General features: G+C 43.6%; 1 protein-coding gene across 2 annotated transcripts in view; it reads right to left on the bottom strand.

The window, feature by feature from the left end:
- TBCK (TBC1 domain containing kinase) overlaps positions 1–25459 on the bottom strand; it is a 229226-nt gene that overhangs the window by 8320 nt on the left and 195447 nt on the right. For both annotated transcript variants that reach the window (XM_029076457.1, XM_029076458.2), the window contains exon 25: positions 6244–6403. In XM_029076457.1, the coding sequence (XP_028932290.1) occupies positions 6244–6403 (160 nt within the window). The remainder of the gene's footprint in view (positions 1–6243; positions 6404–25459) is intronic.

Genomic DNA, 25459 nt, shown 5'->3' with positions numbered 1-25459 from the left:
CTGGGTCGGAGAGTATGGACAGTGGGGTCTTTGTTAGGTTTGAGGAATCAGTGCCTGGTAGACCCTTATTTAACCCCGATTTACCTATGCACTTGAAGATACACATGACTGCAATCTGCCTACCATAAAAAAACAAAAGGATTACAAATGGTTCTGGATTTACATGCAAGGGGACAGGGAACACCACCTGCTCTCTTATAATGTTTAAGACCTCTGGATTTCTCGAGCCATTGTACTCAGCTGAGCCCGTATCCTTGCGCGGTTTGCTAGTTGGTACAGCATTTCTTTTCTCGTTGATGTGAAAAAAAAATGCCAATTTTAGTAACTATTTTCTGCATCATACACAACATACATTCTAAGTCCTCAATGCAAATTTTTTGCCGAAGACCAAGTTTGCCTGGAACGTGACTCTCGTCCTGCATGAGATCTCTACTTCAGTCCTCTCAGGGATGGAGTAGAAACCTCTTTAACGATAACATTAATAAACAAAGAGGAATGACAAGTGTGGGTGTGAGGTACAGTTGTCTTACCCGCCAATACAAGTGTTTTACAATGTGGCAGACAAGCCCTACTGTGGTTCTTTTACTGACAAGAGAAAAAAAGGTCACACAGGGGGTTTTAATCAGAAGATAAGCCCCTGAAAGTGCATAAAACTGGTCGGTACCCCACGCGTTTAAGTACCATCATGTATCAGGAGCCATAATGAACTTCCCCGCTTACTTTCACGTGCACCGAGAAACACGTGGACCAAACGTTTTGCTGAAGACCATCTATCACTCTGTATTTACACGGTAAGCCCACACAGCCCCCAAATGTGATGGCTATATTACAGGGAGCAGCAAGCCCCGCTCGGGAAAGAATGTATACACTACAGATCTCGGTGACAAAAAGCAGCTTTGAGCTGCAGTGGATCACGGACAGTTTCCAACGCTCTGCAGGTTGAACGCGAGGGCAGTGCTTCTCATTCATGCACACACATTCCTGTGGTGAGGAATGATTAAATGGTGGGGGCTGTGGAGTGCAGGGGGGGAGAGGGAGGATAATATGCTCTGAGGCGGGAGTACTTTCATCCCTTATCGGGCCCTGGATACAGTGCCAGAGATTCAAATGATGACTAAGCAGCTGCAGCTGGCCATTGGAAAAATATCGCTTTTCCGACGCCACAGAATTCCTTGTATCAGCATGAAATCCCGGGGCAGAAGCCTCGACTGGGAAGTCGCAAGTTACCACCCTGCAGATAATAATTTCGGTACTTATTAAAGCGCTTACGATTTGCTAAGTAGTGTTCTAAGCAGTGAGGTGGATACAAGTTAATCAGGTTGGATAGTCCCACACGGGGCTCACAGTCTTAATCCCCATTTTATAGGTGAGGTAACTGAGGCATAGGGAAGTTAGGTGACTTGTCCAAGGTCACACAGCAGACAGGTGGCGGAGCTGGGATTAGAACCCAGGTCCTTCTGACTCCCAGGCCCCTGCTCTATCCACTGAGCCATGGCAGATACCGGGCTCCTTTTGACTCTCTCACACTTCGGGAAAGAAAAAATGAGCAACTCCTCTGAGTTGACCTTTTGACCGACTTCAGGTGTAAACTGTCAGCCATCACTGGTTTGATTCTGAAATAGGTGAACCTGTCAGGTGTTTGCCCTCCATCTCAATTGACATTTTCCTGAGTTCAAGTTCCTTTAACTGCTGGATGCATATCACTAATAAGACAGAAGAGGCAGGAGTAAGAAAACTAACAGTTTACAGTAGGTGTTTTGCGGTCTGTCTAGAGCAAGAAAAAATTCCTTACATACTTGTCCAACGGTGAAGACGATAGACAGTCCACTCTTTAGCTAAATATTTAAGGGGCCCTTATAGAGAGGGCAGTTAAAAGATCCCTTATAAAAGGGCTTGAAAGTATCCAAAGAGGTAGGCAGATAAAATCTGGAGCCAGGTAGGTTTATCCTAAGGACAAAACACTCACCCATCCAACTCTACTCAAGTTGCATGCTGGAAAACACAGTATAGGATAATGAGAACAAACTTTTCTGGGACCCCTGAAAGGTCAGGAATTACAGGCCGATAGGGGTAGAAAGAAAAGGTAAGAGAGTAAGAAAAAAGGAGAGTGAGGAAGATTCTTTGAAAGGAAAATGAAAACTTAACCTTCAGAAGGCTGCCCACTTGGCAATCAAGCTAACTCCTTTTAATGAGAAAAGAAAGTCATTGATTTTGTGCCAAGATTGTGACATTTTAAAAGTGAGCTGAGCTATAAACTGTCCTTAATCCTTTCCAAAGAGTTGATAAGACAGTGTGAGACGCAAAGAGAGCTTCCACTTTCTTTGTAGCCAACCCATTCTGAAATTATAGAATTTACTTCTCTCATTTATATTTGGAGAAGGAGTGTGGAAAATGCTCAGTCCTGGAGGACAGGAGACCTACGTTTTAATCCCGCTTCTGCCATTTGCCTGCTGTGTGACCTTGGTGAAGTCATTTATAACTGCTCTGGGCCTCAGTTTTCTCCTCTGTAAAATGGGGATTCAGTACTCGTCCTCCCTCTCCTTTAGACTATGAGCCCATGTGGAACAGGGACTATGTCTGATCTGCTCATCTTGAATTTATTCCAGCACTTAGAACAATGCTGGGCATTTACCAAGCATCTTATACCACAGTTATCATTATTACCATTATATAATGGGGAGGATTAAACATCATCCTCCAATGGCTGATACACTACCAAAATAATCAAAGGAATAAATCATAATTCTGGGGCTTTGATGGGCCCCAGTAGCCACTATAATGAATGATACAAAATATACTCTCTGCTACTGAGCCTGTCCACATGCTCTAAAAACACCTTTGGGAGATTTCATTTTTTCTGACCCAAAGTTTGTTGGCCAGCTTTTCCAACAGAGAAATCTATCACCATTCCCACAGTTGCATCCAACTCTTATTTTTGTCCCATAGTATAGAACAGTGCTTGGCACATAGTAAGCACTTAACCAATACCATTATAATTATTATATAAAAAAAGAATCAGGGACTAATAATAATAATAATAATGTTGGCATTTGTTAAGCGCTTACTATGTGCCAAGCACTGTTCTAAGTGCTGGGGTAGATACGAGGTAATCAGATTGTCCCATGTAGGGCTCACAGTCTTCACCCCCATTTTACAGATGAGGTAACTGAGGCACAGAGAAGTTAAGTGACTTACCCAAGGTCACACAGCTGACAAGCTGCAGAGCCAGGATTAGAACCCATGACTTCTGACTCCCAAGCCTGGGGTCTTTCCATTAAGCCACACTGCTTCTCAGTTATGACAGGCAACACATTAAGCATGCTAGAGGTTCAAATTTACTTCTGGGGGGGGCGGGTGGTGACTGAAGATTCATCATGAGGTTTGGGGATTTTCTGAGGAATCTGAGAATTTGAATGAGAACCAGAGATAGGGGTGGGATAGTGAGTGGATCTTTGTATGACTCAAGAATAGTTGAGACGAGTGTTCGGGTTTTACTATAGAGACCAGGGAGGGTCAGGAAGGAAAATGGTGAATTTTTCTCAAGTCAAAACAGCGCGTTAGCTCCTACGGCTGATTGAGGCATCTGCTCATTTACCTGACTAAAGAATACAAGGGTCTGACTCAGTGGCTAAACAGATTCAATGCCCCAGAGCTGAGCTTTCTGGGCTAGATGAGTCTGTCTCCCCACAAATCATTCCTAGGGCCACACTTTCGTGATTTCCTTGACTCGACAATCCACGCTTCCCAAGTCTCTCCAGCCTGCTCTCAGACACAGATTCAAGAGGGCACAGCTGTGTAAAAATTGCATTATCCCAAGTTTGTGCACATCCCATAGAAATATTTCCTCTACAGCCTAACAACTGGAGAGAGGGCTTCCCAGAAGCATCTGGGAAAGATGCTAATCTCATCAATGCTATGAGCAAGACTAACCTCTCATCCGATTTAACGGTAGCAACATTAAACCATGAACTGATTTTTAAATCCCTTTTGCCTCTTCTTCCCAATACCCCGCCCTCGGTTACAACTCATATATTTAGCCTGTCATGGTAAACTCAGAATCCACCCAGGAGCGGAGATCAACACAGAATATGAGCTACCCTCAGGGAAATAGCAAACATTCCACGAGGTCAGACTTGACTACGTTGTGAGTCGGTTCTGAGGCGGGCTTTCTTCGTTCCTCATAACCTTTCTGCTCAAAGCTCTTTTAGACTAGCTTAACCCACTGCTTCCTTTAACCTTTCAGGTAGGTAAATCTGAGGGGTTAATTGTCAAGTGGGATTTAGCAGGGTTTAATTCTGGCTCAGGGAATTATCTGAAGGAAGGCCCACCTGAAGTTATGGTCACAGATTCTTAGCCCTCCACACCCACTATACTCCACCCTCCCCCTTCTCTGCTTCCTCAAAAGCCCTACTTCTGAAACAAATGTTGTGTCTCAAAGAAATTCACCTTCTAAAGGACTTCCTGGGGATTTCACTGTAGAAACCAGACAAGTATAAATGCCTCAAAAGGTAATGGAGTTGAAGCAGGCAGAGGGTGAGGGGGTGGAGGGGAGGGATGGAGAGCAGGGGAAGCAATTTCTCCAAATCCATTCGAAGCAGTAACTGTTCATCTGTTTTAATTTCACAAAGCAAATAATTAAGGCACAACTCAATTGGGATCTTTTACCCTCCAATTACTGTTATTCAGTTACATTAGTAGGCAGTACACCTCACATTCGGGCTTCCCACCCTACCTAGACAAAGCTGCTAACATATCCGGTCATTTCAGGAGAAGTCCTTTATCTTTGATTTACAAAAGATGTTCTTGAACTAATTTTCATGTCAAACGGGTGACTATATACTATTCTTCCTTGCAATTTCCTAGTATTATTTCCCCACTTTTTCATTTTAATAACAAAAGTTTACCACATTTAATTGTTTGGCTTCCGACCTTTGTTTATGCTCTTCAAACTGGTGCGTCATGTGGATGTAATTAGAAATTCTGCAATCAATTCCTAAGCTATTTTGAAAAATTATTTTTAATGATTATTCTTAATAATAATAATGTTGGTATTTGTTAAGCGCTTACTATGTGCCGAGCACTGTTCTAGGCGCTGGGGTAGATGGAGGGTAATCAGGTTGTCCCACGTGGGGCTCCCAGTCTTAATCCCCATTTTATAGATGAGGTCACTGAGGCACAGAGAAGTTAGGTGACTTGCCCGAAGTCACAGAGCTGACAGGTGGCGGAGCCGGGATTAGAACCCATGACCTCTGGCTCCTAAGCCTGTGCTTTTTCCACTGAGCCACGCTGCAATTAGTAGTAATAATTGTCACATCTGTGAAGTGCTATGTGCCAAGACTGTGTTAGGATCTGGGGATAAATTCAACATCATCTAACCAGATACAATCCTTTCTACTGCAATCTGCTACAAGTCAAAACTCACCTGTGCTGGGCAGCAGCAGCATGAGAGAGAGTCGAGGGTACAGACTCAAGTTTACAGAAGAAGGCAGTGGTAAGCCACTTCTCCACTTTTACTAAGAAAACTCTATGGATCCGCCACCAGAACGATTGCAGATGGAGGTGGGGCGTTCAGGGAGACACGGGTCCACGGAGTCGCTATGGGTCAGAGACGACTCGACAGCATAAGACAAGACCCAACTCAAAATTCTGGGTTGGCTGGGGGAGAGAAAGGGAGAAGGAGGAAAGGGAGGGTACGAAATCATAGGAGTGAAACTAGGCATACCCTGCCTTCGCAATGGTATTAGGTAAGCGTTTTCTAAGTGCTGAGCAGTATGCTAAGCGCTGGGATAGGGACAAGATAATCAGAATAGGAACAGTCTCTATCCCACAAGAGGCTCGTTGCCCAAGGGGGAAGGACAATATGTGATTCCTGAATTCTTCAACCCAAACCCCAATTTCAAACAGCCCCTCCACTGTTCCACCACTAAATATCAGCTCCAAGATCAACCTTGCAGAAAGATTCCAGATTTCAGCTGTGGAAGAATTTCAGTTACATTCAACTCGAAGTCCATCCCTCCGACTGGTTTCATTCTCTAAACCTGCTTGAAGTGACACCTTTCCTCTGAGCCAACCTTCCACACCACCAAGCCTCATTTTGCACTTTTGAGTTTGGTGAGATAAACACTGGATCAGTTATTAAAAAGAGACATCTTGAAGCCACCTAGCTTTGTAGCGAAAAAAAGGAACACACAGCAAGCACTCAATAAATACCACTGTGGGTTCAGGGTGGCTGGATGAACTTACCGCGGCTGTGTGCTTGGCCACGTGTCCCACGATGACAATAACTTTCCCTCTGTAGTTGTGCAGCGTGGCTGTGGCCGGGCCCTGAGGGAGTTCTCCCTCCGCCGCGAGTGCTGAGCTAAACGGAATGTTGATGCTTCCTGGAATGTGACCACGATTAAAGCTGGGAGAGGGGAATGTTAAGGGAAATTCATTGTTGACGTTTTGTGCACCCATACACATCTGTGTGACTGTATGTGATGTTGACTGTTCATAGTTATTAATAATAATAATAATAATAATTATAGTATTTGTTAAGTGTTTACTACGTGCCAGGCACCATACTAAGATTCAGGTAGAGAAGCAGCATGGCTCAGTGGAAAGAACACGGGCTTGGGAGTCAGAGGTCATGAGTTCGAATCCCAGTTCTGCCACCTGTCAGCTGTGTGACTATGGGCAAATCACTTCACTTCTCTGTTCCTCAGTTACCTCATCTGTAAAATGGGGATTAACTGTGAGCCTCACGTGGGACAAACTGATTACTCTGTATCTATCCCAGTGCTTAGAACAGTGCGGGGCATATAGTAAGCACTTAACAAACAAATACCAACATTATTACAAGGTAATCGGGTTGAACACAGTGCCTGTCCCACGTGGGGCTCACAGTCTTAGTCCCCATTTTACAGATGAGGTAACTGAGTCACAGAGAAGTGAAGTGATTTGCCCAAGCCCACGCAGACGACAGGTGGCAGGCTGGGATTAGAACCCATGACCTTCCGACTCACAGGCCCATGTTCTGTTCGACATGCCACGCGGCTTGTAGTATCTGTTCAATGCTTACCATATGCCAAGCACTGTATTAAGCATTGGGGTATATATTGGATAATCAGGAGCTACATGGGCTTCACACAGTAAGTAGGAGGGAGAATGGATACCGAATCCCGACATGGAAGATGAGGAAGCACAGAGAAGTTAAATTACTTGCCCAGGATCACCTAGCAGGTAAGTGGTGGAACCGGGATTCGAACCCAAGGCCTCTGATTCCCAGACTGATGCTGTTTCCACTAGGCCTTCCTGACTCCATAATTCTCAGGAACACAAGGCCTTTGACGAAGGGAATTTGCCACCAGTAGAAAATAAATTATGCTCCTAGAAGATCAATCGATTAACCTATTTGATTTACTGACCACCTACCATGTGCAGAGCACTTGACTGTGTACAACAGACTTAGAAGACATGATCTCTGTCCTTGTAGAGCAAATAAAATCTAGCAGGGGAGACAGACATGACATAATAACAGACAGGAGGCACAAGAGAATGGATACTTGGTGGGGGGGGAGGAGTTGATTGAGTGCCTGGAAGCCAATGGTTAGCAGACACTGCTTGACACGGAGAGGAAAGAGTAACCACTGGAGGGGTTGGAGGAGTAATAATAATAATAATAATAATAATAATAATAATAATGTTGGTATTTGTTAAGCGCTTACTATGTGCAGAGCACTGTCTAAGCACTGGGGTAGACACAGGGTAATCAGGTTGTCCCACGTGAGGCTCACAGTTAATCCCCATTTTACAGATGATGGAACTGAGGAACAGAGAAGTTAAGTGACTTGCCCACAGTCACACAGCTGCCAAGTGGACTAGCCGGCATTCGAACCCATAACCTCTGACTCCCAAGCCCAGGCTCTTTCCACTGAGCCACGCTGGAGACACATGCCCAATGACAGGTTATTTGGGCAACAGAATGAACCACTTACTGCAGATGGGAGAGGTCGGAGGCAAGAAAAACAGTGACGAAGTTAATACTGTGTACTTCATTTGGGATCGAACCAGTGCCTAGACCACAGTGGTGGCCGTTTGGATGGACAGGAAGGCGACAATCTGGGAAACGTGGAAGAAAGCCAATAGGATTTTGTGACAGACAAAATATGAGAGATGAAAAAGAGTGAGCAGTCTGGGATAATAACAGATTTGTGAGCTTCAGAGACAGGGAGAACTATAGTGTTGCCAACAGTGATGGGAGAGAGAAGCCACGAGGGCCCATGGCAGAGCACTGAGCGGTGAGAGGCAGAAGAAGAGCCAGTAAAAGAGACTGAGAAGGAGCGGCCAGAGTTGCGTGAGGAGAATAGTAATAATGTTGGTATTTGTTATGCACTTACTATGTGCAGAGCACTGTTAAGTGCTGGGGTAGATACAGGGTAATCAGGTTGTCCCACGTGGGGCTCACAGTCTTCATCCCCATTTTACAGATGAGGTAAATGAGGCCCAGAGAAATTAAGTGACTTGCCCACAGTCACCCAGCTGCCTAGTGGCCGAGCCGGGATTCGAACCCATGACCTCTGACTCCCAAGCCCGGGCTCTTTTCACGGAGCCACGCTGCTTCTCGTGGAGAACCAGAAGATGACCGAATCTTCAAAACCAAGGCTAGGTAACTGGGTCCTGGATAGAAGGGCTGATCCGCAGTGTCAAAAGCAGGCCGGAGATGGAGAGGATAAGTAGAGTTCATTAAATTTGGCAGGAGTTAACTGAGAAAACAGAAGAATTAGAAAATGTAAGAAAGAGGAAAAGGGAGGAATTCTATTAATCCGGGCCACATGGATGGACTCAGAAGTGGTATTAGCGAATATGGTTCCCAGACCACCGGATCCATCTTTCTGTTTGCAAGACATTAAGTTTACCTCAGGAAAAAATATATATTCCTGTACTTTACTGGAAGACCGCCCTCGAAAATATGTATCTCTCTTTGTAGGTTTGACCTCTGTGCCCTTTCCAATCATCTTTGATTTGGGAATTTAAGGGATATACTCGCCTAATAAATTCCCAGCTGTTAGCACTGCGAAAGATACTTAGCTCATATACCTAAGGAAAACTTTAAAGACTGTTAATAGCATTCTGGTGATCGCAAAGGAAGGATAAATAAAATAAAATGAAAACCTAAGTCAACACAACCTCTTTAAATAGAAATACCCCGGCTGAACTTGAATAAACTTTTCTTGCCTTTAATTTGCCATCATTAACGATGACCAAGAAAGATGGTTTTACAGGTCTACTCCCTACCTGGTTGGGTTACGGCTATATCGCGAAAGGCCGTATCATGGGATGCAATATTCCCACATACTTAGGTGCGGTTAGTTAGGTTACATTCTAGAATCGTTGCCAATGGACAACCAGGTCCTACAGGTAAGTACAGAGCTCGGCACATAGTAAGTACTTAACGGATACCATCATTATTATTAAAAAGGGGCTTGTAAATGACTCTCTGCCCTCTCTCTTCCCCTTCCCCCCTCTTAATCGCTTTCCTGCCCCGTTGCAAGAAAGCCCCCCTATGAATTAGGTCCTCCCCTCTCCTTTTTCTCCTATTCCCCTTGGCCCCTCCTTCCTGTGTCTCCAGCTCCCCAGGCCCCCCATTATGTTTTTTTGGGTGGGGGGGGCGTGTTTGAACTTTGATCTTACCAATAGTTGTGGCTGCCTTCCCTCCCTTCCAGCCATCGATAAAGAGCCAGGAAGGGATGGGGAAGGAGAGGCGCAACTGGATGACCTTGACAGAGGCGCCACAGAACCAGCTGTTGCCCGCATTGTGCCCCAGCCCGCTCCTACCCCCGCTCCCGTGGCTGGGGGTGAGATGGGGAGGTGGAGCTACAGAGAGGAAGGGGGTCAATGCCACATGGGTTGTGAGCATGGCAAGAGTGGACCGGCTGTCTGTGAACCCGGCACGGGGGCGAGGGAACATACGCTCGATCCAGTCGAGTCTGTGGTGGCTTGCGGAGCCAGGGGAAGCGCTGCACGCTTACAATGGCGGGCGTAGCTTAGCTTGGAAGCGGTATGAAGTAGTGGCTAGGGTACTGGCCTGGGAGTCAGAAGGTCATGGGTGCTAATCCCAGCTCTTGTCTGATGTGGACCTTGGGCAAGTCACTTCACTTCCCTGGGCCTCAGTTACCTCATCTGTAAAATGGAGACTGAGACCGTGAGCCTCATGGGGGACACGGACTTGTATCCAAAAGGATTTGCCTGTATCCAACCCAAATACTACAGGGTGGAGGACAAGGGGAGAGGAGTGATTGCCTGTCAGTGACTCAGAAGGACTGCACTCCCCTAAATGCTTAGGACAATGCTTTGCACACAGTAAGTGCTCAATAAATATGACTGAATGAATGAATCCTCAGGTACATCTACAATTGGTTCATTCATTTAGTCATATTTCTTGAGCGCTTACTATGTGCAGAACACTGTACTAAGTGCTTGGGAGAGTAAAATATAACAATAGACACATTCCCTGCCCACAACTAGCTTACAGCCTAGAGGGGGAGAGAGACATTAATATAAATAAATTACAGAGAATTACATAAGTGCTGTGAGGCTGGGAGGGGGGATGAATAAAGGGAGCAAGTCAGGGTGATGCAGAAGGGAGAGGGAGAAGAGGAAAGGAGGGCTTAGAGAAGGCCTCCTGGAGGAGATTTACCTTCAATGAGGCTTTGAAGGAGGGGTGACTAATTGTCTGTCAGATTTGAGGAGGGGGAGCGTTCCAGGCCAGAGGCAGGAAGTGGGCAAGGGGTCGGTGGTGAGATAGATAAGATCAAGGTACACTGAAAAAGTTGTCATTGAAAAGAGAAGTTAAGTATGTGCCAGACATCTCTCTGGATTGCACACAGAATGATAATTTAATTATGGCAATAATTAGGTTTTTATTATTGTGGTACTTGTTAAGCGCTTACTGTGTATCAAGAACTGCACTAAATACTGGGGTAGATTCAAGATAATCAAACCCCACATGGGGCTCATAGTCTAAGGAGGAGGGAGAACAGGTTTTAAATCCCCATTTTTGCAGATGAGGGAACTGAGACTCGAAGAAGTTTAGTGACTTACCCAAGGTCATAGAGCAGACAAGTGGTGGAACTGAATACGATTGAATGAATGAATGCATACACCAGTATTTAGAACAGTGCTTTGCACATAGTAAGCCCTTAACAAATACCATTATTATTTTATTATTATATACCCAGGTTCTTTTTTCTAATCTCAGAAACAACTATTTTTCTCCTAGCAGCAACTGCATCCAGTACTTTCTCTGCTGATTTATCTGATAAACTAACAAAACTCCACATAAATCTCTGGCCTCTAATTTTTCTCCTCTTCCAAAAATGTACAGAATATTGAGTTTTATGGTTAAATACATTTTACCATATTCAGTTACATTGTAATGAGATGGAAGGCCAATTAATTCTACAAGAATTACACATTTAACAGGCAAAGGACTCAGCAGATGAGAGATGTGCCACATTTTCACCAGACCGATAGTTCCCGGTCATCTTCCATACTCAATTCCCACTCTCCCAAGGGATGAGATGCCTTTTAATGGACTACTGCTTCTGGCCTTTTTTGGGGTGGGGAGGAGGAAGGGGACAGAATGGGAGCTTTCTATTAGGGGGCAGATTTGAGTGTACCTCCTAAATTATCTGTGATGGCATATTTAAAGTATCCTATTTTGCTATCTGTAAAATTCTTGATGCTCTTGTGAGGAAAAGAACTACACAATTATGCAGAAAAATAGAAAAAAACAAAGAGAGTACCCAAACTCCAATGGAAAATTGGCTGATTAGTTTTACTTGGAGAAAAACAGAAGGTTTTTGCTCAGGAACACGTCGACCTTTCAGATTAAATTAGTGTAGAGTCTTTTGAAGACTGAATAGTATTTATCACCTAGAATTAATGGGTTCCCTCAATTCAAGTTCCTTAACTCCCACTGAGCCGTAACTTTGACGATCTTCACCCTATAGAAACTGAGTCTATTAAAATCACAGCTTCCTTCACTGCAAATTACGAGGCGTACAATCAGCCAATTCCTATCCAGGAACTGAGATATCCAACTCATCGCATCACCGATTCCCTAGTCATTTTACTTTAAGGTAAAAATTTACAAATTATACCCACCAAGGGCTAGGAATAGGAATAACATGTTTTAAAGGCACAGGCAAGTGTAAATACTTCTAAAAGTGTTTGCCCACCCATCACACCAATCCAGATCTTTTTGGAATGAGTTAGGCAGTTAGCTCAGAATTTTGCAAATTAAAAAAAACAAACCAGTGTCCAAATTTTGCAAGTTATTATGGCAGTGTATGTGATCACTTGGGCTTTTCTCTGGGAATTCAATCCATGTTATCCTTTAGATAAAACATCATGTAATGAACTTGTACTTTCTATAGGTTGGATTCTGTGCTTTGATGTTCCCGAGATTTCCTAATTTAAATGCTGAGGCACTCAGCAAAGTATGACCAGAATCAGCGTTAAATTAGGAACAGGAGGCCTATTTGCCGAAGCTCAAAACAAAATGAAATGTTTTTCGATAGAGTTGGTTTCTTCATACCACTCTATTTTCAAGGATTAGCCAGAACAGGGAGGACACAAAAAATGCAGGAACAAAAATTGTTCTTCAATTATTTTTACTCTAGCCCAACCAGAAAGTAGTGGAAAACATTCATGAGAAACCACTCTTCCTGAAACTTCCAGACTAAGTAGGCTTTGGCCAGCAAATGAGCTTGTAGGTGGTTGGAGAGACTTCTTAATCTTCCATCCCTAAGTGCAGTATTGGCAACCCAAGGAGTAGCAGAAGGGTTGGACTATTTGCATATTAATGCATCTGGCGTGAACATGTTTTTTTGTCTGTACTAGTGAGAATTTAAAACAGGTTCTGATATCTTAGGGAGTTGTTCTCCCTGGGGATTGTTTAAGATTTCTTATCGCCTCCAACACAAACTTTTGAATGCAATGGAAAAAAATAAAGGAAGAACAGGAGCTGGGATTTTGAATCTTTTTAGATAGCTTGGAAAAGAAGTTCTATGAAAAATACAGATTTGCCTGTGTTAAGGCCGTCTTTTGCTACTACCATGGAGACACCCTGCCATGAAGGCAAATTGTGACATTAAAATACCTGAAAATACCAGGGACTTGAATTTTGTTAATAGATTGTAATGACAAAGGCAAGTTTTCACAAGTCCTGGCTAGTAAGCTACACAGGTGTACATGCCATGCTCCGTATTTTATGACTGTCACCTTATTGCCTCTTTGGTAGTTTGAAAGAGGAGCATTTCCAATCTCTGATTTAGGATTGTACATTTATAAATCCTACTGTGACACTGCTTGTCATGATAAAAGAACCACCGAGTTGTAAACACCGAGAAGGAAGTACAATAGTAGTGAAGCAGTCTCATCTAGGCTTGGTCCTATTTTATCCAGATTGTCGAACTGATCACTTTATGGCAGCCTAAAAGCATCCTGCTTGTATTCTTTGGCCTATTTTAGTAACCACTTTATACAAAAGAACCACTTAGTATAGTAATGCACCACACATCCTCTGGACTGCAAGCTTGGTGGGGGTAGGGAATGTGTCTACCGATTCTGTTGTACTTTTCCATGTGGTTAGTACAGTGCCCTGGACAAAGTAAGTGCTGAATAAATACCACTGATTGACTGATGACAGTGAGATACTATTCATGTGCGTGGGGTTTACCTGAAAAGGCGGAAATGGGTTGGAGAATACACAGAGTGCTGGAAGAATCTCTAGGTTCCCAATGATGTCGGGTTGATAAAGTAACACTGATCAGCGATGATGGCCTTTTCCTTCTGCAATTTTGAGAAAGCCAAGTTTCTGGTGCCTAAGAGTGAAGGTGACAATTCAACAAACTGCACATCCCATTACATCTGTAATGTCAGCACGTAGCTCAAGTAGAAGAGGTATGAATAGTTCCTCAATAGTTCTTCGCTCATTTACCTACCAGTGATTTTCAAAATCCATACTGGTCACCGCTGCTATGAAAATCATGCTAAATAGCTAATTGATAAGCAATCACCGATTCTGCATCTGTCAACCAACCAACCAATCAACGGTATTAAGCATGTACCGTGTGCAGTGCTTGGGAAAGTACGATATAACAGGTGCGATTCCTGCCCACAAAGAGTGTACAATCTACGGAGGGGTGGTGGTCAGACATGAAAATAAATTACAGACGGGGGAAATGTCAACAATTCCCAAAGGATGACTGATCCATATGGATACAGTTATGGATTTGTTTTAATTCCAGCTCATTCTGGGGTCAGGGCTTGGGGATGGGATGGGGGAGGCACACAAAGGGAAGGTGTTGCGATACCAGTATCGGAGTCAGGCCGATGGGCTGACTGGTCCAGTGACTGCGCTCAATGTGACAGATTTTATGTTTATATTTCCACAGTACTGATTTTTGGATATATGTTTATGTTATAGTTTGATCACTAGGTTCTTAGAGGAATTTCACTTTGCAAAGGGAAATAAGTAATAGGAGATAAAGACCTCGATCTGCAGGGTCCCATTTTCTTCTTGTAAAAAGAAAAGGCGATGAACGCACTCCAAAATGGATGCTTTTTTTCATGTGTGTTTTTGTTGTGGTATGAAAATGTTCTTTCCTTTCATGTTTAGTTTTTGCAAGGGGACAGGGAGTCATCCTGATCCTGAGACAGTCGTGCATGACAGAAAAGGCCAGTAGTGATCAGGATGAATTGCAAAGTTTTGGTCTAGTAGAGTTAAGAGTAATGCTACTCTGATTAATGCCAGGATACATTTTTAAAAATTCTATTATTTAAAAGAGCTTTAATATGATAACTAATGGTGCTGCAGGGCATGGTGTGTGGTCAGGGGTTTGGGGGAAGCCTTAAATCAATTCTTTGAAAATATGAATTATGAGTTATTATCCTATAACCAGGGCAACCATGGAGAAGAAATCAATCTCCTAAAGTTGAATGCTTCAAAATGAAAGACAATCCATCCCTTGATTCTTCCCTTGTCTCCCCTCACATGGGTAATAACTGTGGTATTTGTTAATAATAATGATGGCATTTGTTAAGCGCTTACTATGTGCCAAGCACTTAAGCGTTTACTATGTGCCAGGCACTGCACTAAGTACTGGGGTGGATAAGAGCAAATCGGATTGGACACCGTCTCTTTCCCACATGGCCCTCACAATCTCAATCCCCATTGTACAGATCGGGTAACTGAGGCCCAGAGAACTGAAGTGTCTGGCCCAAGGTCAGAGTGTGAAGTGAAGTGTCGGAGGCAGAATTAGAACCCAGGTCCTTCTGACTCCCAGGACTGTGTTCTATCCACTAGGCCATGCTGTTTTTACAGTAGCGGTTACTATCGCCTGCCTTTGAGTCACTGAGAGACAAACATGCTTTTTTCTAAGGTATTTGCATGATTATTATTTTCTTGCAACTCTACCATTTTTCCTCATTTGAATCCACCGCATTTACAACCGATGCTTCCCCGATACGGCATTGCTTTGAGGCGGCCTCTCATCCCGATGGCAGGGGTTAAATTCAGCATGTCGCACAGTCCTGAAGTTACGAACTGTTGGCATGCATTGGGTGTACGGTTACGGTACTGAAAGGAATGGTTTCATACTCAGGCCTCAGAATAGTGGAAGAGGGAAAGTGAGAGACAGAGGAAGAAGAAAGAAATTGACCAGAAACAGCAGTGACGGGGAAAGGAAAAAACAAGAAAAGCCACGGGGGGCAGGAGGAGAGGGAGAAGAAAGAAGAAAAACAGAAAGCTGAAATATCCAGGAGCTACGATTGAAGGCTGCAGAATCCCAGGGATGAGGGAAAAATTATAATAAAACACGGCTGACTTCTGAAATTATCCATGGAAAAGAACAGAAAACTGCTCTGGCTCTGACTCTCTGCACCTGTTCTGGACTGCCCATGTGAACCTTCAGGGCACACTCCTATCAACTAATCAATCAGCTGTATTTATTATAATGATAATAATGTTGGTATTTGTTAAGCGCTTACTATGTGCAGAGCACTGCTCTAAGCGCTGGGGGAGATACAGGGTCATCAGGTTGTTCCACGTGAGGCTCACAGTTAATCCCCATTTTACAGATGAGGGAACTGAGGCAGAGAGAAGTTAAGTGACTTGCCCACAGTCACACAGCTGGCAAGTGATGCATTTACTGTGCGCAGCTGTGTGTCTCTCTAGACTGTAAACTCCACCCCTCAATACTATAAGTTCCCTGTGGACAGAGAATATTTCTCCCGACTCTGTTTTACTGTACTCTCCCAAACACTTAGTAGAGTGCAGGAGAAGCAGCATGGCATAGTGGTTAGAGTATGGGCCTGGGAGTCCAGAAGGTCACGGGTTCCTCCACTTGTATGTTGTGTGACTTTGGGCAAGTCACTTCACCTCTCTTTCCCTCAATTACCTCATCTGTAAAATGTAAAATTAGAGAAGCAGCGTGGCTCAGTGGAAAGAGCCCGGGCTTGGGTGTCAGAGGTCATGGGTTCGCATCCTGACTCTGCCACTTGTCAGCTGTGTGACTGTGGGCAAGTCACTTCACTTCTCTGTGCCTCAGTTCCCTCATCTGGAAAATGGGGATTAACTGTGAGCCTCACGTGGGACATCCTGATTACCCTGTATCTACCCCAGCGCTTAGAACAGTGCTCTGCACATAGTAAGCGCTTAACAAATACCAACATAAGATAGGATTGAGACTGCGCCTCACGTGAGACAGAGCTTGTATCCATCCCAGCATTTAGTACAATGCCTGGCACATAGTAAGCGCTTAAATACCATAATTATTATACAAAAATCAATCATGACTTGTTTACTCTTCTTATGCAAGTTACATGTTCAATTCAGTTGGTTGAGACTTTCTCCGCTTCGAAGTTTTTAAACTTCCTTGGCAAGAAATTAGCCAAGACATCTTCTCAGTAAGAACTACTGCCCAGTATATCTCCGGTTTTCGCATTTGACTTCTCATTTTATAAAACACTGACGTTTTCGTGGTAAAATAAAAATGTGAACATTTGGTCTTAGTTGAAGGCTAGAGCATTTACCGCTGAGTAAATCTGGTGGGACATTAACACAAATTCCCTGGCTGAACACATATAAACACAGCAATAACTAGAAAAAAAGCTTGCCTTTGCTACAGATGTATTACGTTAACTGCAGTGTACAAGCATTGACTTTAATCTGATAAAATGATACCACCGCCTTTATGTCTGTCCACCATCAGCATTTCTTTGGTTATGAAGAACTCTTGTGAAAACGGAGCTGGAATTGAAATATTAAACAGAAATGCACATGAAAACCCACTTCAAGCATTCGAGATTTGATTTTCAAAGCTTCCCAAGGAGTTTCACAGGATAAAACGCCGTGCCCTTAATATGTTCAAATGCATTAAGATATAAGTCATTCCTTGGTCAGGAAAGGGTGCTTTCAATCCACCTCCCAGTCTGATCCTCTTGGAAAGCTGTAGCAGTTATTTACAATTCTGTGACTTATGCATGCTTACAATTCTGTACCTTATACTCTTTGATATCTTTTATGTTCTTTTCCACTTGCTTTTATGTCTACTTATTCCTACCAATACTGACGGAGGTATTTCTATATCTATATCTCTGCAGACACACGTAGATATAAATAAACATAAATGCAAGTGGAAGAGAATGGAAATACATACCCATACGCAGTTCTTCTGCAATTTTCCCCAGGATTATACTGTGCTTCCCACATAATAAGGGCTCAGTAAATCCATCTACACGTGGCTCAGTGGAAAGAGCCTGGGCTTTGGAGTCATAGGTCATGGGTTTGACTCCCGGCTCTGCCGCTTGTCAGCTGTGTGACTGTGGGCAAGTCACTTAACTTCTCTGGGCCTCAGTTCCCTCATCTGGAAAATGGGGATTAACTGTGAGCCTCACGTGGGACAACCTGATGACCCTGTATCTACCCCAGCGCTTAGAACAGTGCTCTGAACTTAGTAAGCGCTTAACAAATGCCAACATTATTATACAAACCCTTCTTACCTTTGTGACTGCCCATTCATTAAGGCTGACCTCTACCCTAAGCTTGGAAAACTTAATTCTTAAGGATTTAACTAAACATAATATACAGGAAGTCCTTCACCCACAATATTTTTAGTTACAAAGAATGGTCCTTGCGCTGTTACTGAATTATAAACTAGAGAAGCAGCATGGTCTAATGGATACAGCATGGGCCTGGGAGTCAGAAGGACCAGAGTTCGAATCCCGGCTCCGCCACTTGTCTGCTGTGTGTGACCTTGGGCAAGTCACTTCACTTCTCTGTGCCTCAGTTCCCTCATCTGCAAAATGGGGATTAAGACTGTGAGCGCCATGTGGGACATGGACTGTGTCCATCCTGATTTGCTTCTCTTCACCCCAGCGCTTAGTACAGTGCCTGGAATGTAGTAAGCACTTAAACACCCAAACTATTTTTATCATCATTAATATGAAGTAATTTCTGATTTTGGGCATTCAACTCCAAGGCCAGTTTTTATTATTATCATTAATCATAATAATAATGGTATTTATTAAGCACTTACTATGTGTCAAGCACTGTTCTAAGCATCGGGGTAGATACAAGGTAATCACATTGTCCAATGTGGGGCTCACAGTCTTAATCCCCATTTTACAGATGAGGTAACTAAGGCACAGAGAAGTTAAGTGACTTTCCCAAGGTCACACAGCAGACAGGTGGCAGAGCCGGGATTAGAACACAGGACCTTCTGACTCCCAGGCCCGTGTTCACAAGGAGTTACCTGGGCCACCAACTGGAGTCACTAAGGAGAGCTGAAATGAAAAGTTGACTACCCTATTATGGAAAGCCTCTCACTCAGTATAAATATTTGTAGCATATCACTCATCTATAATTGACTGAGTATGCAATTCTGGTCATTTAGGTTAAAACACAATATTGGGATCTCGTGAGCCCATTATTGGGCAGGGATTGTCTCTGTTGCCGAATTGTACATCCCAAGTGCTTAGTACAGTGCTCTGCACATAGTAAGTGCTCAATAAATATTATTGAATGAGTGAATGAATGTTTCAGTTAACAGCCCCCTTTTATAACATTGTTCCCATGAGAAAATTGGTTTCAATTTAAGATGCAGTTTTTAGGAACCCCTTGTGTGGTAAAAGACTGAAGACTTCCCCTATAATTCTGTTTGAAATTAGTGACCTGTTGTACATCTATTGAACAATAAATCAATCATATCTATTGAGCACTTACTGTGAGCAAAGCACTGTCTTAAGCACTTGGGAGAGTACAATTTAACAGAGTCGGTAGTTCTCCTTTTCAGATCTTGAGAATAATGGCTACTAATAATTACCATGTGTCAAATACACATAACACTATGGCTATTAATAATCTCCTTTCTGGAGCAAGGGGAAAACACCTCATATTTCAGCTTCCAATTTAAATTTTACGATAAAGGGAAAATAAAAAACAAATTCCAATTCCTCTTCCCAGATGGGCACAGATGACAATGAATCTAATTGGAGAAATTCCATCAATAAAGAGTTTCAGACCCAAACAAGCTAAAAGTCTCAATGGAAGCGTGAACTAAGTAAAATCAATTTTTTTCTCATTTTGTAAATCCATCAATAGTACACTCAGTTCTGCCAAAATGCACAGTTCCACTACACAATGTGACTAAGTTGTGGGGGAATTAGAAAATGTTTATTCAATAAGGGCCTATCAGGAAGATGGATGCCCCAGTGTCAAAGGAAATGGCTCATTTTAGGAGAACTGGGTGCATTTATTGGAATGCCTAACAGAAGCAGTGTGGTTTATGGAATGAGCAGAGGCTTGGGCGTCAGAGGTCATGGGTTCTAATCCTGACTCCGCCATTGTGACTACGGGCAAGTCAGTTAACTTCTCTGTGCCTCAGTTACCTCATCTTTAAAATGGGGATTAAGACGGTGAGCCCTATATGGGACAATCTGATTACTTTGCATCTACCTCAGCACTTAGAACGGTGCTTGGCACATAGTAAGCGCTTAACAAATACCATCTTTATTACTGAGAAGCGGCATGGCTTAGTGGAAAGAGCACGGGCTTGGGAGTCAGAGGAGGTGGGTTCTAATCCCGGCTCTGACGCTTGTCTGCTGCGTGACCTTGGGCAAGCCACTTAACTTCTCTGTGCCTCAGTTACCTCATCTATAAAATGGGGCTTAAGACTGAGAGCCCCGTGTGGGACAACCTGATTACTCTGTATCCACTCCAGTGCTTAGAACAGTGCATGACATACCATAGTTATTATTAATGAAATCAGATGAATAGTACCTGCCTTTATGGAGTTTACGATCTACAGGGGAAGATAGGGAGGCCCAAATTATTTCTATAAAGTAGGAGCGAGAGAGAACAAAACCTCAGCTGGTAGTAGTTGGAGAGTGGATCCCACAGCACTCCTGTTTGGTGCTTCCACATCTCTGCTTCCATTTCTGTCCACACCCCTCGCAAGTCACATAAACCTGCAGCTGTCACTTCCCTCTAGCGACTCCCTTCTACAATCTGATTTTCGCCCCCTTCCCTTTATTGAGACCACTCTACCCAATGGACTCTCTCTCTGTCTAATCTTGAACTCTTGGCTGCTTTCAACATAAGGGAGCGCTCCCTCCCTTTTGAAATGCTATGAGATCTTGGCTCCGTCAATATGACGCTGGTCCTTCTCTCTCTGATCTTCTTGGTGTCATTAAGGGCTCCCCCTTCCTCCTCTAATCTGCTATCAGTGGGTCTCCCCAAGAGAGAGCGCGTTGTCTTGGGCCCCCATTCTAATTGCTTTACACCGGCTCTCTCGGGAATTCATACGCTCACATGGCTGAAGATACCACCTTTAGGCAGAAGACCGTGAGCCCCAATTGGGAATGGGACTATATCCAAACCCATTTGCTTGTATCCACCCCAGCGCTTAGTAAGCGCTACCTGACACAGAATAAGTGCTCAACAAATACCACAATTACTCTTATTATTACCATTATCTCAATTTTACCTCTCGTCCCTATCTCAACAATCTCACATCTCCTCTTGCCTTCAGGACCTGGCCCCTTGGGGATCTTACTGGTACCTAAAAATCAAAATGTCTAAAACTGAGCTTCACGTCTTCCAGCCTAGATATTTTCCTCCACCTCACTTTCCTATCTCTGTTACGTTTGACTCTTCAATGTCTCGACTCTCACGTTCATTCTTCTGCTAAATCTTGCTGGTTATCAGAGCTAAATTTCCTGTGAATAAAACACTGTCGAATGAGATTCAAGTTTTAACAGCCTCGGCACACAAGAGACCTCAGGGGAAAATCAATGCTAAATCATTTTTTTCCTAGAAAATATAAGGCGCACTCTGAAAATCCCAGTGCTCATCACTTCCAAAACCACTCCTCAAATCTCTAACATTCCCCTCCCTGTCATCGAGTCATTTTGAAGCCAGTGCAAAATTCACATCGTTTCTCACTTCTCAAGTGCTCTTCAGTTGTACAGAGAAAGAAAGGGGGAGAATTACGAGGAAGACCACAGGGAAAGTGGTAATGGGGGAGGTTAGGAAAGCTGCTATGGAAACCAGGGTAGGAGAATAAACAAATGTAGAAAAATAAACCAAAGACTAGTAGTAGTATTAACTCAGTGTGATGCCTTGAACTAAGCACATAGGAAGCACAAAACAAAAAAGTGACACCTTCCCTACACATAAGGAGCTTACATGCCAAAGGATAGACTGATGTAAAAACATCTGCCAAAAGAGAGTCAAAATAAACACACGAATAAACATATATAAGTGAATGTTGAGGATGGGTATAAATACATTCATAAGTACTAGAGAAGGTTGATGGACTTACGCAAAGTGTTGGAATCTAATCGGGAAAGGTCTGTGGGAGGAAGTGGCTTGTGTGAGAAGCAGGATGGTGGAATGGATAGAGCAGAGGCCTGGGAGTCACAAGGTCATGGGCTCTACTCCCGGCTCCGCCACTTGTCTGCTGAGTGACCTTGGGCAAGTTACTTTACTTCTCTGGGCCTCAATTCCCTTATGTGTAAAATGGGGATTGAGACTGTAAGCCCCATGTGTCTCAGCGCTTAGTATAGTAAGTGCTTAACAAACACCACAATTATTATTATAATAATAAAGCGGGATTTTAGGAAGGCTTTCAATGTGGGGAGAGTTGTGCTCGGTTGGATTTGTAAAGGGAGGGAAACAGTAGAAGGAGGTGACGGGGGTGGGAGAGAAGAGAGCGAGTGCCAGTTAGAAGATTGGCTTGAGAAGAACAGCCGGAGAGAGCTGTCAAATACAGGGTGAAGAGAGCAGAGAGATAAAGTAAGGGCAATTTGGTGGAGAGCCTGGAAGGTGACGGTGAGAATTTCTGTTTTGAAAAAGAGGAACATGGAAACAAGCTCAAATAGCACAATACATAGGCCTAGATTTTCATAAGGATGTTCCCTAATTCCCTAACAGTATCCTAGCCAAAACGCACAGTGAAAGTAACACATAGTTATACATTAACTTCCACGTATTTCACTCCACGGAACCACCTTCTCAAAAGTCATCAATGAGCTCCTTCTGACCAATTTCAATGGCCTCTAACTCCATCTTAATCCTACTCGATCCCTCAGCTGCCTTTGACATTGTGGACCACCCCCTTCTCCTGAAGACATTATCTAATTTTGGCTTCAGTCAGTCAATCATTCATATTTATTGAGCACTTATTACATGTGGAGCACTGTACTAAGCACTGGGGAGAGTACAATATAACAGAGTTGGTAGGCATGTTCCCTGCCCACAGTGAGCTGTGGAGGGGCAGACAAGATATTCATAGAAATAAATCATGGATATATACATAAGTGTAATAGGACTGAGAAGGGGTGAATACAATGAGCCGATCCAAGTGCGAAGGTGAGGCAGAAGGGAGTGGGAAAAGAGGAAATGAGGGCTTACTTAGGGAAGGCCTCTCGGAGGAGATGTGCCTTCAATAAGGCTTGAAGTCGGGGAGAATGATTGGTTGTTGGATATGAAGAGGGAAGGCGTTCCAGGCCAGAGGCAGGATGTGGGCCGGAGGTCAGTAGTGATATAGACGAGATCAAGGTACAGTGAGTAGGTTGACATTAGTGGAGTAAAGTGTGTGTGATGGATTGTAGTAGGAGGGCAACAAGGTAAGAGGGGAGAGGTGATTGACTGCTTTAAAGTCGAGCGTAAGGAGTTTCTGTTTTATCTGGAGGAGAATGGGTAACCATTGGAGTTTCTTGAGGCGTGGGGAAACATGGACAGAACATTTTTGTAGAGAAATGATCCAGGCAGCAGACTGAAGTATGGACTGGAGTGGGGAAGAGACTGGAGGCAGGGAAGTCAGCAAGGAGACTTGTACAGTAGTCAAGGCGGGATAGTATAAGTGCTTGAATTTAGCTTGTTGTGGGCAGGGAATGTGTCTGTTCATTATTATAGTGTAGTCTCCCAAGTGCTTAGTACAGTGCTTTACACACAGTAAGCGTTCAATAAATATAATAGAATGAATGAGTGATTAACATGAAGGGGTTCGGATGGAGAGGAAAGGGCGGATTTTAGCGATGTTGTGAAAGTTGAACCAACAGGATTTAATGATTGAATGATTGAATGAAAGAGAGGAGTCAAGGGTGACAGTGCTGTCTTCAGTGACAGGAAAATCACTGGGAGTACAGGGTTTGGGTGGGAAGATAAGAAGTTCTGCTTTGGACATCTTAAGTTGAGGTGCCAGTGGGACATCCAAATAAAGATGTCCTGAAGGAAGGAACAAATGCAAGACTGCAGTGGAGGAGAAAAATCAGGGATGTAGATGTAGATTTGGGAATCATCTGCATACAGATGGAAGTTGAAGCCAGGGGAATGAATGAGTTTTCCACGGGAGTGGGTGAAGATGGAGAATAAAGGGGACCCAGAACTGAACCTTGAGGGATTCCCACAGTTCACGGAGGCAGAAGAGCACGCGAAAGAGACAGAGAATGAGCGGCCAGAGAGACTGGAGGAGAAGCAGGAGAGAAGAGTGTCAGGGAAACTCAGGTTAGATAATGTTTCCTCGAGAAGGAGGTGGTCGACAGTGTTGAAGGCAGTTGAGAGATTATGGGGAATTACGACTGAGTAGAGGTAATTGGATTGGCAAGACGAAGATCACTGGTGACCTTTGAGAGGGTGGTTTTTGGGGGGCGAAAGGGGCGGGACCCAGATCGGAAGAGTGGAACTGGAGAGAGTGAGTGTAGACAACTCGTTTAAGGAGATTGGAGAGGAATTGTAGGAGGGAGCCATGGGGTCAAGGGAGGGTTTCCGTAAGATAAAGGAGACAAGAACATGTTTGAAAGTAGTGGGGGGAAAAAAAATCACTGGAGAGCAAAGAGTTGAAGATGGAGGTCAGGGAGGGAAGAAGGAAGTGCTTTGAGGAAGTGTGAAGGGATGTCTAGCAAATCTGTTATATTGCATATTATAGTGCTTAATTCAGTACTTTATACACAGTAAGCACTCAGTAAATAGGGTTGTTCGATTATCAAAAAAATCGCCTGACATTGAGAAGCGTTTAGGCCACGAAGGAAGAATCTGAAGTCAGGTTAAAATTTCATTATGGCCTTTACACTAAATATTTCTTCATTCTGAATTTTGAGCCTATCTTTTAGTCTGAATCAATAGACTAATTCTTTGAATTCCCAAAATTCAAGTTGAGAGATAAGGCTCACCTTCTAAGTACAACCTTGCTCCCACTCTATGATTTCTCCAGATCTGTAATTTCTTTTACTATCTCCTCCTATAGACTGGAATTGAATCTACCAACTCAGCTTTAGTGGTCTTTTCCAAATGCTTAGTACAGTGCTTTTGCACAGAGTCAGCACTTAATAGATCCCATTGATTGACTCTCCCGCCTCTGACAACAGTAATAATAAAAAAATTAAAATATCATACTATTTATTAAGCACTTACTATGTGATAATAATGATGGTATTTGTTAAGTGCTTACCACGTGCCAGGCACTGTACTAAGCACTGGGGTGGATACAAGCAAATCGAGTTGGACACAGTTCCAGTCCCATGGGGCGCTCACCGTCTCAATCCTCATTTTACAGATGAGGTACCTGAGACACAGAGAAGTGAAGTGACTTCCCCAAGGTCACACAGCAGACAAGTGGTGGAGCTAGGATTAGAACCCATGACCTTCTGACTCCCAGGCCTGTGCTCTATCCACTGCGTCGTGCTGCTTCTCTGCACTAAATCCTAAATCCTGGGGGAGATGCAGTGAAATCAGATAGTACACAGTCCTTCAACCCCACATGGGGTTACACTCTAAGAGGGAGGGAGATCAGAAATTTAAGCTCCATTTTACAGATGAAGAAACAGGCATAGAGAATTAGATGACTTGCCCAAGATCACACACAATAGGCATGTGTCAGATCTAGGGTTAGAACCCAGGTAATCTTGACTC

This window comes from Ornithorhynchus anatinus, chromosome 12 (genome assembly GCF_004115215.2).
Source record: "Ornithorhynchus anatinus isolate Pmale09 chromosome 12, mOrnAna1.pri.v4, whole genome shotgun sequence".
Classification (NCBI taxonomy): Eukaryota; Metazoa; Chordata; class Mammalia; order Monotremata; family Ornithorhynchidae; genus Ornithorhynchus; species Ornithorhynchus anatinus.
This window is presented reverse-complemented; position numbering and strand designations above follow the sequence as displayed.